The sequence below is a fragment of the Chinchilla lanigera genome, unplaced genomic scaffold (assembly GCF_000276665.1).
Source record: "Chinchilla lanigera isolate Chin_1 unplaced genomic scaffold, ChiLan1.0 scaffold00008, whole genome shotgun sequence".
NCBI classification, from domain to species: Eukaryota; Metazoa; Chordata; class Mammalia; order Rodentia; family Chinchillidae; genus Chinchilla; species Chinchilla lanigera.
The window spans coordinates 26,010,628-26,022,553 of record NW_004955409.1 but is presented as its reverse complement, the minus strand read 5'-3'; the positions used below and the strand labels follow the sequence as shown (position 1 = coordinate 26,022,553).

The 11,926-nt window shown below is 40.1% G+C and overlaps 2 protein-coding genes across 2 annotated transcripts in view; one reads left to right on the top strand and one right to left on the bottom strand.

Annotated features, from left to right (window-relative positions):
• The window catches only part of LOC102005904, a 32,638-nt gene extending 26,698 nt beyond the window's left edge, over positions 1-5,940 (bottom strand). The window contains exon 1 of the mRNA XM_005376937.2: positions 5,720-5,940. Within this exon, the coding sequence (XP_005376994.1) occupies positions 5,720-5,816 (97 nt within the window). The 5' untranslated portion in view covers positions 5,817-5,940. The remainder of the gene's footprint in view (positions 1-5,719) is intronic.
• Positions 5,941-6,202: 262 nt separating this feature from the next.
• The window catches only part of Srp54 (signal recognition particle 54kDa), a 39,126-nt gene continuing 33,402 nt past the window's right edge, over positions 6,203-11,926 (top strand). The window contains exon 1 of the mRNA XM_005376933.2: positions 6,203-6,454. The gene's annotated coding sequence lies outside the window, so the exon portion shown is untranslated. The remainder of the gene's footprint in view (positions 6,455-11,926) is intronic.

The following is an 11,926-nucleotide window of genomic DNA, read 5'->3' as shown; positions in this document are numbered from 1 at the left end:
TAAAGCAACTACAGAGAATATTATATAAGGAGATATGCTCAGAAACACTACAAATAAAGTGACAGATGTAAGCTGTAATTTATCAATTATGACTTTAAATGTACATCAAAAGACAAAGACTGAGGCCAAGTGTGATGATGCATATCTGTAATCCCAGCACTGGGGATGTTGAGGCAGGAGGACTGCTGCAAGTTCAAGGCTAGCCCTGGGCTACAAAGTGAGTTCAAGGCCAGCCTGAACTGTACAGCGAAACCCCGTCTGAAAACTAAATAAATAAATAACAAAAACAAAAAAAACCTCCAAAAGAACCCAGAACAAAAAACAAAGACTGGCAAAGTGGATTTTCAAAACACAACCCAACTATATGCTGTCAACCAGAAAGTCACTTCAAATCTAATCATGCAGTTAGAGTAAATGTAAAAATTTAAGATAGTTGAGGATGTAGCTCACGGGTAGAGTGCCTGCCTTGTATATGTGAATCCCTGGGTTCAATATCTAGTGAGGTTAACAGATCTGTAATCCCAATACTTGGGAGGCTGAGGCAAAAAGATCACAAGTTCAAGTCCCACTGGGGCAATTTAGTGAGACCCTGCCTCAAAATAAAAAGGATTGACATTCAATCCTCAGCAGGCGACAAGAGGCAAAGACAGAGAAAGAAAATAAAGCCAGATATGGTGGTGCACGCATATAGTACACGTTATTCTGTATGCTGAAGTGGGAGATCTACTGCATTTAAGACCAATCTAGACCACACAGCTCTAATTCAAAAACAAAACAAAACAAAACAAAACACTGCTTATATTAATTGAAAGAGTTCAAGGGAAAACATTAATAGGGACAACAGGAATATTATATAATAATAAAAAAGATCAATTCACCAAGAAAACAAACCAATTCTAAATGTGCACACATCAATAACAAAACTTCAAAATGCCTAAAGCAAACTAACAGAGCCATAATGGGAAACCAATATATAATTATAGCTGGAGACTTCACCTCACTCTCAGCAACTGACAAAAAAAGAGACATAAAATCAGCAAAGCTAAATAGAAGTGAAAAACATCATGAACCAATAAGATCTAACAAATAGCACTTCACTAAACAGCAGAAAAGTTTTTTCCAAGCACCCATAAATATTCACCAGTATAAGCCATTCTGCAGGTCAGAAAAAAAAAATTCAAAAGAAATGAAATCAAGAGTGTCTTCTTTGACCATAATGGAGTCAAAGTAGACATCAATCACAGAAAGACAACAGGCAAATTTCTAAGGATTTAGAAGTTAAACAATACACTTTTTTTAGTGGTATAGGGGCCTTCACCCTCCAGTTCTTTTTTTTATTTCAAGATAGGGTCTCTCTGGATTGATAAACTGCCCAGGCTATGCTCAAACTTGTGATCCTCTGACCTCAGTTTCCCACAGCACTGGGATTAAAATCATCTACCACACTGGGCTAATGACACACTTTTGAATAATCCAGTAGCCAAAGAAGAAACTTTAAAGGAATTTAAAAATACATAGAACTTTCTGGGGATTTAGCTCAGCAGCACAGCGCCTGCCTGGCAAGTGTGAGGTTGTGAGTTTGATTCCTGGTACCAGGAAAAAAAAAACAAAAAACAAAAAAACAAAAACAAAATACATAGAACTGAATGAAAATAAAAATACAGCATACCAACATTTGTGGGATTCAGCTAATTCAGTGCTGAGAGAGAAAACTATAGGACTAAATTTATTTGACAACAGGAAAGAGTTCAAATCAATCATCTAAATTTCTATTTAAAGAAACTAGGAGGAAAAGAAACCCAAACTAGAAGGAAATAAGTACAACAGCAGAAGTCAAGGAAGAAAACTTGGTTCTTTGAAAATGAAACAAAACAAAACTCACACACACAGACACACACACACACACACACAGAGACACACACAGACACATACACAGACACACACACACATATTTTTTGAGACTAGGTCTCGCCATGAAACCCAGACTGGCCTCAAACTCGATCCTCCTACCTCAGCATTTAAAGTACTGGGATTACAACTTTGTGCCACTACGGCTGACTTAAAAAAATTTAAAAATTGATAACTTTTACTAACACTGACAAAGACAAATAGATAAAAGGCCCAAATAACTAATATTATATTTGTATATAGATTTCCCCCCAAAGCCTCATGTGGTCATAGACGGGGCTTTTCAGAAGTGGCTGGATCTACCGTGTGTGATGCTGGGATTAAGTGTACAATGCTGGGATCAAGGGTGTGTGATTAGTAATTTGATTCACTGATTGATTAGCATAATTCTGGCCATGGATAATGGGAAGGTCCACCCTGAGTGTGAATGCTACCTGTCCTAAGAGCGTGTAGCCTGGACGGAATATAGGGGACAGAAAGAGGGCTCCTGTTGTTGCTTCCTGGTTTGCTACTTTACTACTTGCTACTTTCTGCCTGCCAGGAACTGTTTCTCCTCTGCAATGCCCTTCTGCTATGCCACTCTGCCTTGGAGCCAGCCAACTATAAACTGAAACCTCTACAAACTGTGAGCTAAGATAAAACCCTTCCTCCTTTAATTTTGGGTATGAGTATTTTGTCTCAGCAAGGAGAAAAAGAACTAAAATATGTTAGTAATAAAAGAAGGGTGCTATCAGTAGCAATCCTGTAGCCATTAAAAGGAAAATAAGGGATTATAAATAACTTACATGCATACATTCAACAATTTAGAAGAACGGACTATTTCCTCAAAAACAACAAACTACCAAAAGTCCAGCAAAATGAAACAAATAGTCTGTAATAGTCCCACAGCAAATAAAGAAATTGAGTTCATAACTAAAAAGCTCTCAAAAGAAATCTCTAGGCAAGATGATTTCACAGGGGAATTTCGCCAAATTTTTTTTTTGTCAAATATTTAAGAAAGAATTAATACCAAATTTACAGTCCTTTCCAGAAAACAGCAGAAAAGGCAATACTGCCAAACTCATTTTATAAGGCCAATATTACCCAGATATCAAAACCAAAATACAAAAAAAGAAAACCACAGACAATATCTGTTTTGAATTTAAATGTAAAAACCCACAACTAAATTGTGGGAAATTGAATTTAGCACTCTATAAAACTTATAACCAAATGGGATTTGTTCCAGAGATGCAAGGCTGGTTCAGATTCTCAGTATGACTGACTGAGGAACCGTGCCCCAGCTGCTCTTCCACTGAATGGCAATTCCAGGCCTACATTTTTACTTCTTTTTGGTACTGGAGATTGAACCCAGTGAGCCCTGACCTACATTCCCAGGCCTTTTCATTTCAAGACAGAATTTCCCTGAGTTGACGTTGTCATTCAGTAATTGAAAATAATGACTGATTGTCATTCAGTAATTGAAAGTAAATGTAATCCACTAAACAAAAAAGAAAACCAACATAATCCACTAAATCAATAAGCTAAAGAGGAAAAATAATACAAACCTATTAATTGATGCAGAAAAGCATTTGACAAAGTCCAACACCAATTCACAAGGAAAATGCTCTCAAACTAAGTACACAAGGGAGCTAAACTGGGCATGGTAGTGCATGCTTGTAATCCTAGCACTTGGGAGGCTGAGGCAGGAGGATCCAAATAAGTTTGAGGCCAGCCTGGGCTACATACAGTTCAAGGCCAACCTGAACTGCATATTGAGACCCTGTCTCAAAATAAAACATAAAATGGCTGAGGCTATAGCTCAATATGAAGGCCCTGCGTGCCATTCCCAGTATGGGATGGGGGTGAGGGTGGAATATGAAGGAGCTCTCTGAAATATAGCACATTAAAAAAGATAAACTCAGCTGGGTGTGGTGGCACATGCCTGCAATCCTAGCACTCAGGAGGCTGAGGCAGGAGGATCGATGCAAGTTTGAGACCAGCCTGGGCTACAAAGTGAGCTCAAAGCCAGCCTGAACTGCATAGCAAGACCCTGTCTCAAAAAGACAAAAAGACAAAAAAAAAAAAAATAAACTCTACAACTAATAGTGTACTTAATGGTGAAAAGCTCAATGCTTTCCCACTAAGATTGAGAACAGGGAAGGGAGTTTTACTCTTGCTACTCTTACTCAACATAGCAACGGCAATAGTACTAGCCAGCACAATAAGGTAAAAGGAAATAAAAAGCAGACAGCCTGAAAGAAAAGAAAAGAATGCCTACTTGTAGATGATTTGATTACCCATGTAGAAAATTCTAAGAAATTTACAGGAAATTCCTAAAACCAACAAGTTAATTCACCAAGGTCATAGATGACAAACGAACAGACAGTAGCCAATTACAACTCAGGGAAATTCTGTCTTGAAATAAAAAGGGCTGGGAATGTAGGTCAGGGCCCACTGGGTTCAATCCCCAGTACCAAAAAGAAGTAAAAATGTAGGCCTGGGATTGTCATTCAGTGGAAGAGCAGCTGGGGCAGGGTTCCTCAGTCAGGCATTTTGAGACTTTTTGTTTTACAAAATTAACATCCACAACACACTTTCAAGCCACCCTGATTTTGAAAAATTGGAAGATTACACATTGCTCCACAAAGCTAAAATGTTCAAGGATACCTCAGTAACTGTAATTGCCAGAGCAAGGCAGTACTGGCGCTGTTGTAGGCAATCAAAAGTTTGTGGAATAAATGTCTTATACTTAGGAATGCAGAAAACTCAGACGGTAGTTGCTGTTGTTTTATAAACGACTGGGATCTGATGAATGCACTGGACAAGATGGGTTTAAGTGTCAGAAGACAGCATATTTTGGAAATTCCTATCTTAAAATAATCTAGCACGTGTGACATAGGAAGCTGTATCTTTGGTTTTCTATTCTCACCTTACATATGATAAACTTCACTATCAGACGTCCAAGTCAATTTTAGGTTGGCACCTAAATGGTAGAGTTTACAAAATTAACATCCACCTAAAAGGGACTATCCTATTTTTCGTGTGCTTTCACTACCTTGTCAGAGGAGATCTCATCCTTCAATTGCTGGATATAATTATATTTCCTCAGTTCTAACATTTTATTGCTTTTCATTATTGCTATTGTTAATTATGTTAACAGTTTTAAGGTCAAAATATTTTTTTCTTCCTTCCTCTTAACTCCTCCCACGCTATTAAATGGTCTATTTTATTTTTTGTGGTGCTGGGGATTGAACTCCTTTGTACTGTGCTGTATTCCCATCCTTGTGTTTGTTTTTAAATTTTCAGAGACTTATTAAATTCCCCGGGCTGGGCTTAAATTTAAGACTCTCCTGCCTCAGCCTCCCAGGGTGTTTGGGATTACAGGCGTGTGCCACCAGGCCCGGCAAACTTTTTTACAGTCAAGAAAACAAATGCACTAGCTACAGATGACGTCACGCGGGGGGGTCAGTTTGTAGTTCTACAACCTAAAAGCTCGATAGCAAAGTGCTTTTTCAAGTAGCATCCATTTGTGTGAGGTGTGGGGCTGAGGGCTAAAGCCCACCCTTTCGTTCTTTCAGAAAGACACAGTGCGGCTCCAGAAACCTGTTCGGAGCCTGCAAGGAAATCATAAACCATCTGGGCCCTAATCTTCCAGTACTGAATCCCAAGTGACACTCTGAGCGGCCCAGGGGACAACCCTACCCCAAAGGAAAGAAGAGATCAACGTAGCGACCCCATCGGAAGGCTTTTGGGTTTAACCTGCCTAGGTCCCCAGGGCAGCGCCACAGTACATCCTAGCCCCAATCATTTGCCTCTGGCCCTAGTCGCTTACGCGTAGTTCGCATCCACTGCAGCAGCGCCGGTCGATCTGCCGGAGCCACAGCCTCCAGCAACTGAAGTATCGCTCGCCGAGCAGAGCGAAATTCCATGTCGCACAGGCCCGCAGCAGCGAGGGAAATTCGCACTGCGCACGCGCAGGAAGAGACACACTCCCCCCCGCCCCCTCAACGACGGCCGGCTCCGGCCAGCGTGGACCCCGCCCCTCTGGACCCTAAGCTCCGCCCCCTCCTGGAGTTCCCACGTGTGCTTTCAAGTGACTTTTTAAAAGTGCCTCCTCTAGGCCTGATTTCTTCTCAAGATTCCATCTCAAGAGAGCCTATTTTACTACTAACTGTGTTGCCACACTTATTCAGCTGTTAGAAAACTGAAGCCAAAAACCATTAAGGAAAGAAACGCCACTGCAAACCCTTTCCGGGGACTAGCCGGGGAAACGCGGCGCAGCGCCCCGGAAGCGGAAGTGCTTGCTCCTGGGGAAGGCTGGACTACGCCGAGTGATGACGTCTCCTCATTGGGCGGAAGGTTCGCTGGCAGTCGTCGGTCCTCCAGCTGGTGGGAGTTAGCGTCGCAGCGCTGGGTGCTGGGACCCTAGTTTATATTGTTCGAGAAGTCGGTTTGTGAGCTTGGGCTTGCCTGTCTGCTCCAAGCTTTCCTGGCCTTCCTCCCAAGGCGCGGGGCCTCGCGGACTCCCCGGCCCTTTAGGGCCACGGCCTTAGCAGTGCCTTTTGCGGTAAGTGTGCGCTTCCCCCGGTGCGGACGACGGAGGGGCAGCCCCAGCCCTGCGAGGGGCGGGGGGCTCCTGAGGGAAGCTGTTTCCCTCGCCGCCGACTGTCATCGCCCGGACTGATGTGCTCCGGCCCTTCTTTGTCTAGTGCCCTCCATCAGAAGTTTTTCGAAACGGTGCTCTGTGCCCCTTTAAGCTGCCTTCGGATTTACCTGAACCAAGTAAAACGTAGGCATTTGCAGGCTTGACCCTGGTGGTCGCTTTCCTGAGCGAGACTTCAGATGCGGGTGCCTCCCTAGAAAGCCCTGTGATGTGTACCAGATCTTATTTTCCTATTATTTATAGTGCTCAACACATTGCCCTGCTTGCAGTAGACGCTGGATAAGGACGAGGAGTACCGGTTCGGTGCTACACCCCTTGACGCTGCTGATCATCCATTTCTTAAAACTTTCCCGTTTGCTTGCTTGACGCTGTCCTCAGGTGGTTGTTTAGTAAGTTAACTCAGCGCAATATTTACCTGTGCTTGAGCTATAAGGATACAGAAATGAATGATGCAGATCCTGCCTTGAGACGCTAACAGTACAGGAGAGAAGGGCAGATAATTAATAGTCTGTTTCTCTAGCTGCCTACTAGGCTCATTATGAGGATGAAGGGAGATTAGGTAACGTCTGGCACAGTGCCCGAACATAGCAGTGTGGTGCCAAAGAAGAGGGAGACGTTGCCCTCAGACCCTCTTTTCCTCAATTTTTTTTGGATATAAACGAAGAGTATTTTCTAACTTAATACAGATGCAAAAGAATCTTCAGGTCCTCCTTCTGAACAGTACTGCTAACAGTACATCTAAGATGGAATGACAGAAGTACTGTTTGGAAAACAGTACCAGCATATTGTAAGGTAACCGTAAGTGGCAGCTTTTCGTTCTTTTTAGAATTGATTTTTTTTCCGTGTGTCTGTTGGGGAAAGGGAAGGGAGTTGGTGAAATCATCTGTCTTTGATTACCTTTATTTTAGTTGACTCTCCTTTTAGTTGGCCCTTAGTCATGCTGCAGCCCATGGCCTTCCGCAGACACACATTCTCATCTACGTCTGTGACTTCCATAGTGTCATCCTTTTATCTCAACCATTTCCAGGCCATTTTCTTTAGCCTCCTTGTACAGAGTGATAAGTCTGCACCTTCTACGACTCAAGAGATCCAAAACCAAATCTACTATCTCCATCTTCCTTTTTCCACTATGACGTATTATACATTCAAAAGTATAAAAGTAGTGATTCTCAGTGTCTTGATTTTTAACTCCTTGTTATATGCATGTTTACTTATAAAGAGGGTAAACTGGGTGTTGTGGCATAGGCCCGTAGTCACAACTACTAGGGAGGCTGAGGCAGGAAGATGGGTTGAGCCCAGGAGTTGGAGACCAGCCTGGGCAACAGAGTGAGAAACCTTAACAACAGAGTGAGAAACAAAACGAGCAAGGGTAATGAAATGAACACATCCAGTTTAATCAGTTAAGGCTCCTGAACCTTTTCTTTGTTGACTCTTGAATCAGCTTCCCCTTGTGCCTTCTGCTCTTTGGTTAATGGCGTCATTAGCCAGTTGGTTATTTTAAGGTGATGATACTTTATTAGAGGGAATGACAGAAGTACTGTTTGGAAAACAGTACCAGCATATTGTAAGGTAACCGTAAGTGGCAGCTTTTCGTTCTTTTTAGAATTGTGCCTTCTGCTCTTTGCTAGAGAAACAGCTAGAGAAACAGCTAGAGAAACAGACTATTAATTATCTGCCCCTCTCTCCTGTACTGTTGGCGTCTCAAGGCAGGATCTGCATCATTCATTTCTGTATCCTTATAGCTCAAGCACAGGTAATGATACTTTATTAGTTCTTTATTTTTGCTGTTACTCCTTTTGACCATTTGGACGTTAGGTCATGTAGATTCTGCTTCATGCATTACTCTTTGATTGTAGCCTCTTCTTGCCATTTGCCTTTTTCTGTAGTTCAAGCATGCCACGTCCTTCTAGTAGACTTTTTTTTTGGTCATTTTGAGACAAAGTCTTGTATGCACTTCAGGCTGGCCTTGAACTCACTTTGTAGCCCAGGCTGGCCTCAAACTTGTGGCAGTCTTCCTGCCTCAGGCTCCTGAGTGCCGGAATTACAGGCACGTGCCACCGCATCTGGCATCTAGTAGACCTTTGGAGCATAGCTAGTGTTTGTAGTCACCTAATTCCTGGGTTTTTCACTGAGATGTATTTGCTACATTGTCTCTAAAGATATTTTTAATTATATTATATAAATTATATATTTTAGGCAAGATCTTGTTATGTTGCCCTGACTGACCTTGAACTCTGGGCTCAAGTAACTCCTGCTTTGGATATGTGCAGGTTTTCCTTTCTCCTGGTTACATACTTGGAGTAGAATTGCTGAGACTTGTAGCATCACTGTGTTTAACATTTTGAGGAATTCCTACTGTTTTCTGAAAGACTTTGCCACTTTATTCCCACCAGCAGTGTAGGAAGGTTCTAAGTTTTCCATATTGTTATTGTCTTTTTGATGTCGCTATCCTAGTAGATATAAAGTGCTTTTTCACTATGGTTTTGATTTACAGTACCCTGATGAATACTTTTTCTGATGTTTTTTAGACTGTATATTTTATAGTCTTTCTTTTGCATTTAAACATTTTAGCATTAACAGGCATCTTCTATAAAAGACTTTCTCCCATTTCTGCTTTCCTTTTCGCTTTCCCCAAGCCATAATTCTTGTGAAAACTTGCCTAAATCGTATATGTAGAAAATAAAATCTGTGGGAGCGTATTTCAAATTATTATTGGTTGTTAACAGGGGATGGGGGTGAAACATAGGGGAACTGTGTTTTGTACCTTAAGTATCACTCTCATAACTTAACTTTTAAGTATCACTCTCATAACTTAACTTTTACAAGAAATATGTATCCTCTTGTAATTATAAAGTATAAAAGTGAATTATTTCCTTGGAGGACTAAGTAAATTCATCATGAAAAACAGTTCCTAAATTTGAAAGTCACTTTTATAATAGTCAATCAAATATTAATAATTTATCAAATATGACTCATTAAATAAAACACATAGGGCCGAAGATATAGCTTAGTGGCACAAGCACCTACCTGGCAAGCGTAAGTCTTGTGTTCAATCCCTGGTACAAAAAAACAAAAACAAAAACAAAAAACACCTAAAGGCATCGTGTTGAGTAAATTTACTTTCCTGTGATCCTAGATTGTGAATATATATGCTATGCAGGATTTTTGTCGGGGAGGGTACTGGGAATCAAATTCAGGACCTTGTGCTTGCCAATGAGCTATATCCTCAGCTCCAACTATGCAGGATTTTAAGAAGTACATGTGTTTTTGTAGTCAGGAAAACAAATACTGGTTGTGAGTTTTTGACTACTTTATAAAAGTGTATTACATAGAAATAATTTTAAAGTGTTTACTGAAATTAATATATTTGTATATTTAGTTCTTGAGTCTAGTATTGATTCAGAAAGTCATTGAGTGGGTGTGGTGGCATACTTCTCTAATCCCAGCTACTTAGGAGGCTGAGTTAGAAGGATCACAAGTTAGTGTGACACTGTCTCAAAATAAAAAATTAAAAGGGCTGACGCTGTAGTTCAGTGGTAGAGCTCCTCTGGGTTTGAGTGCCGGTACCACCACCACTGAATAAAAAGAAGCACGAGGGAGGGTTTAGAAGAACTTTTTGATAGGGATTTCACTGTGATAGCTCTTGAAATCTCTGATCAGTAGAGTTTATAAAATCTCAGACCAGACAAGGTTTTAGCAGGAATGCTTGTAATCATCTATGTATAGAAAGGTGGCTTGTTAGACACTATCTCCTATTGAATGACAACCAGGTACTTGCAATTGGCACTAAATGTTAAGACTGCAGAGGTGGTTACTGGATAATGAATGGAACCAACACTTCAGTCCTGTTTCCATCAATTGCTTTCCAACTCCCACTCAGCCTTCCTGTTAGAAGAACCTGTGACTTGGGCCAAGAGCACTCTGCATACTGATTGCAGTGGTACTTACTGGCTCTTCTGGACATGGCAAATATGTTTCTGTAGAAGAGGAATGTGCACCTTTCCTTTCAAAATATAATTTTCTCTATTGTACTACAACAGCAAAATTTCTTCCTGCAATTTGCCAGCAGGTATAGTCATCCTTATTATTTAATAAAGCACTCATACTCAGGACAGTGGTGGCAAACCTATGGCATGTGTGCCACAGTGGGCTGCTTTTATTTTTTGAAAGCTCTAAAAGATTTGCCACCACTGCTGTAGGATTTAAAGCTATACAAACAAAGGACTCTAGGAAGTCTTTTTGTTTGTTTTGTTTTGTTTTTTTTTGTAGGGGATGGCTGTTCTGTTCCCTATTTTGGATGTATCATAAAAGTGGTGTGAGGCTAGAAGAGATGGTAGAAGTTAAACTATAAAATGTATGACGTGGTAATCACTTTTCCATTTCAAAAGCCCCATCTAAGTGGAGTTGATGCTTTTGTGAACTTCTGGCAAACATAGATTTATAACTGTAAATCTTTTTAGTTGGCCAAGTAAATTTTGAGTGACTTTGCCTAAAGTGTAACTTACTCCAATTTGAGATTTAGAGTTAACAACAAAAATTTGCATTTTAGTGTGAATTTTAGAAAAATGTAAGATTAATTTTTTAAAATAGTGTATTTCCCTCATAATAAGATCTAACCAGAATACTATGATACCTACCCCCAAAATAAGTCCCAGTTAAGATCATTAGTCAGACAAAGGCATTTAGTATGTCTGTTGCAACGCGTATCAGAGGTACTGAATTATAAAATAATTAACGTATAACTAAATATTATTGACATTAATACTTAAGTGATAATATAAAGAATAAGTATTTGTAAATATCCAAGCGGGTACCTTTGGACAGGAGATCAATGCCTATGCAAACAGATGAACTCAGACTTATTGCTGAATGACAAATCAGAATGCAGACACAACATACGAATAATGTGCATGGGATAATGAGTACAGGTGGTTGTGTCTAATGTGAATTTTCATAATTTAATATGTCGTGTTATAACAGATGTACTCGGTGTACTCAGATGAAATAAATGTTTTTCTTTCTTTTTTCTAAGAGTGAGAAGAATTTATTGAAAGAAAAGCTTCTGTCTGAGAGGGACAGGAGGGGCCTTAGAAAGTGGGTTTCCCAAAATAAATGTTTTCTGAATTTTGGTGCTTGCAATTTTTTATCACTTTTGTGTGGACCATAATTCTTTTTTTTTAAAGGGAAAACAATAAAACAAAATTCAAAACAACATAATAGGGTAACAATGGTTAATACATTGCTTGTTATCTTTAAATTAGTTACTCAGAATACAAGATATCAGCATTTCATTATCCAAACAATATTGGCACAAACCTTTCTGTGCAATTAGCTAGAGAAATTAGTTGTATAACTACCTTGTATAAACTAAATATA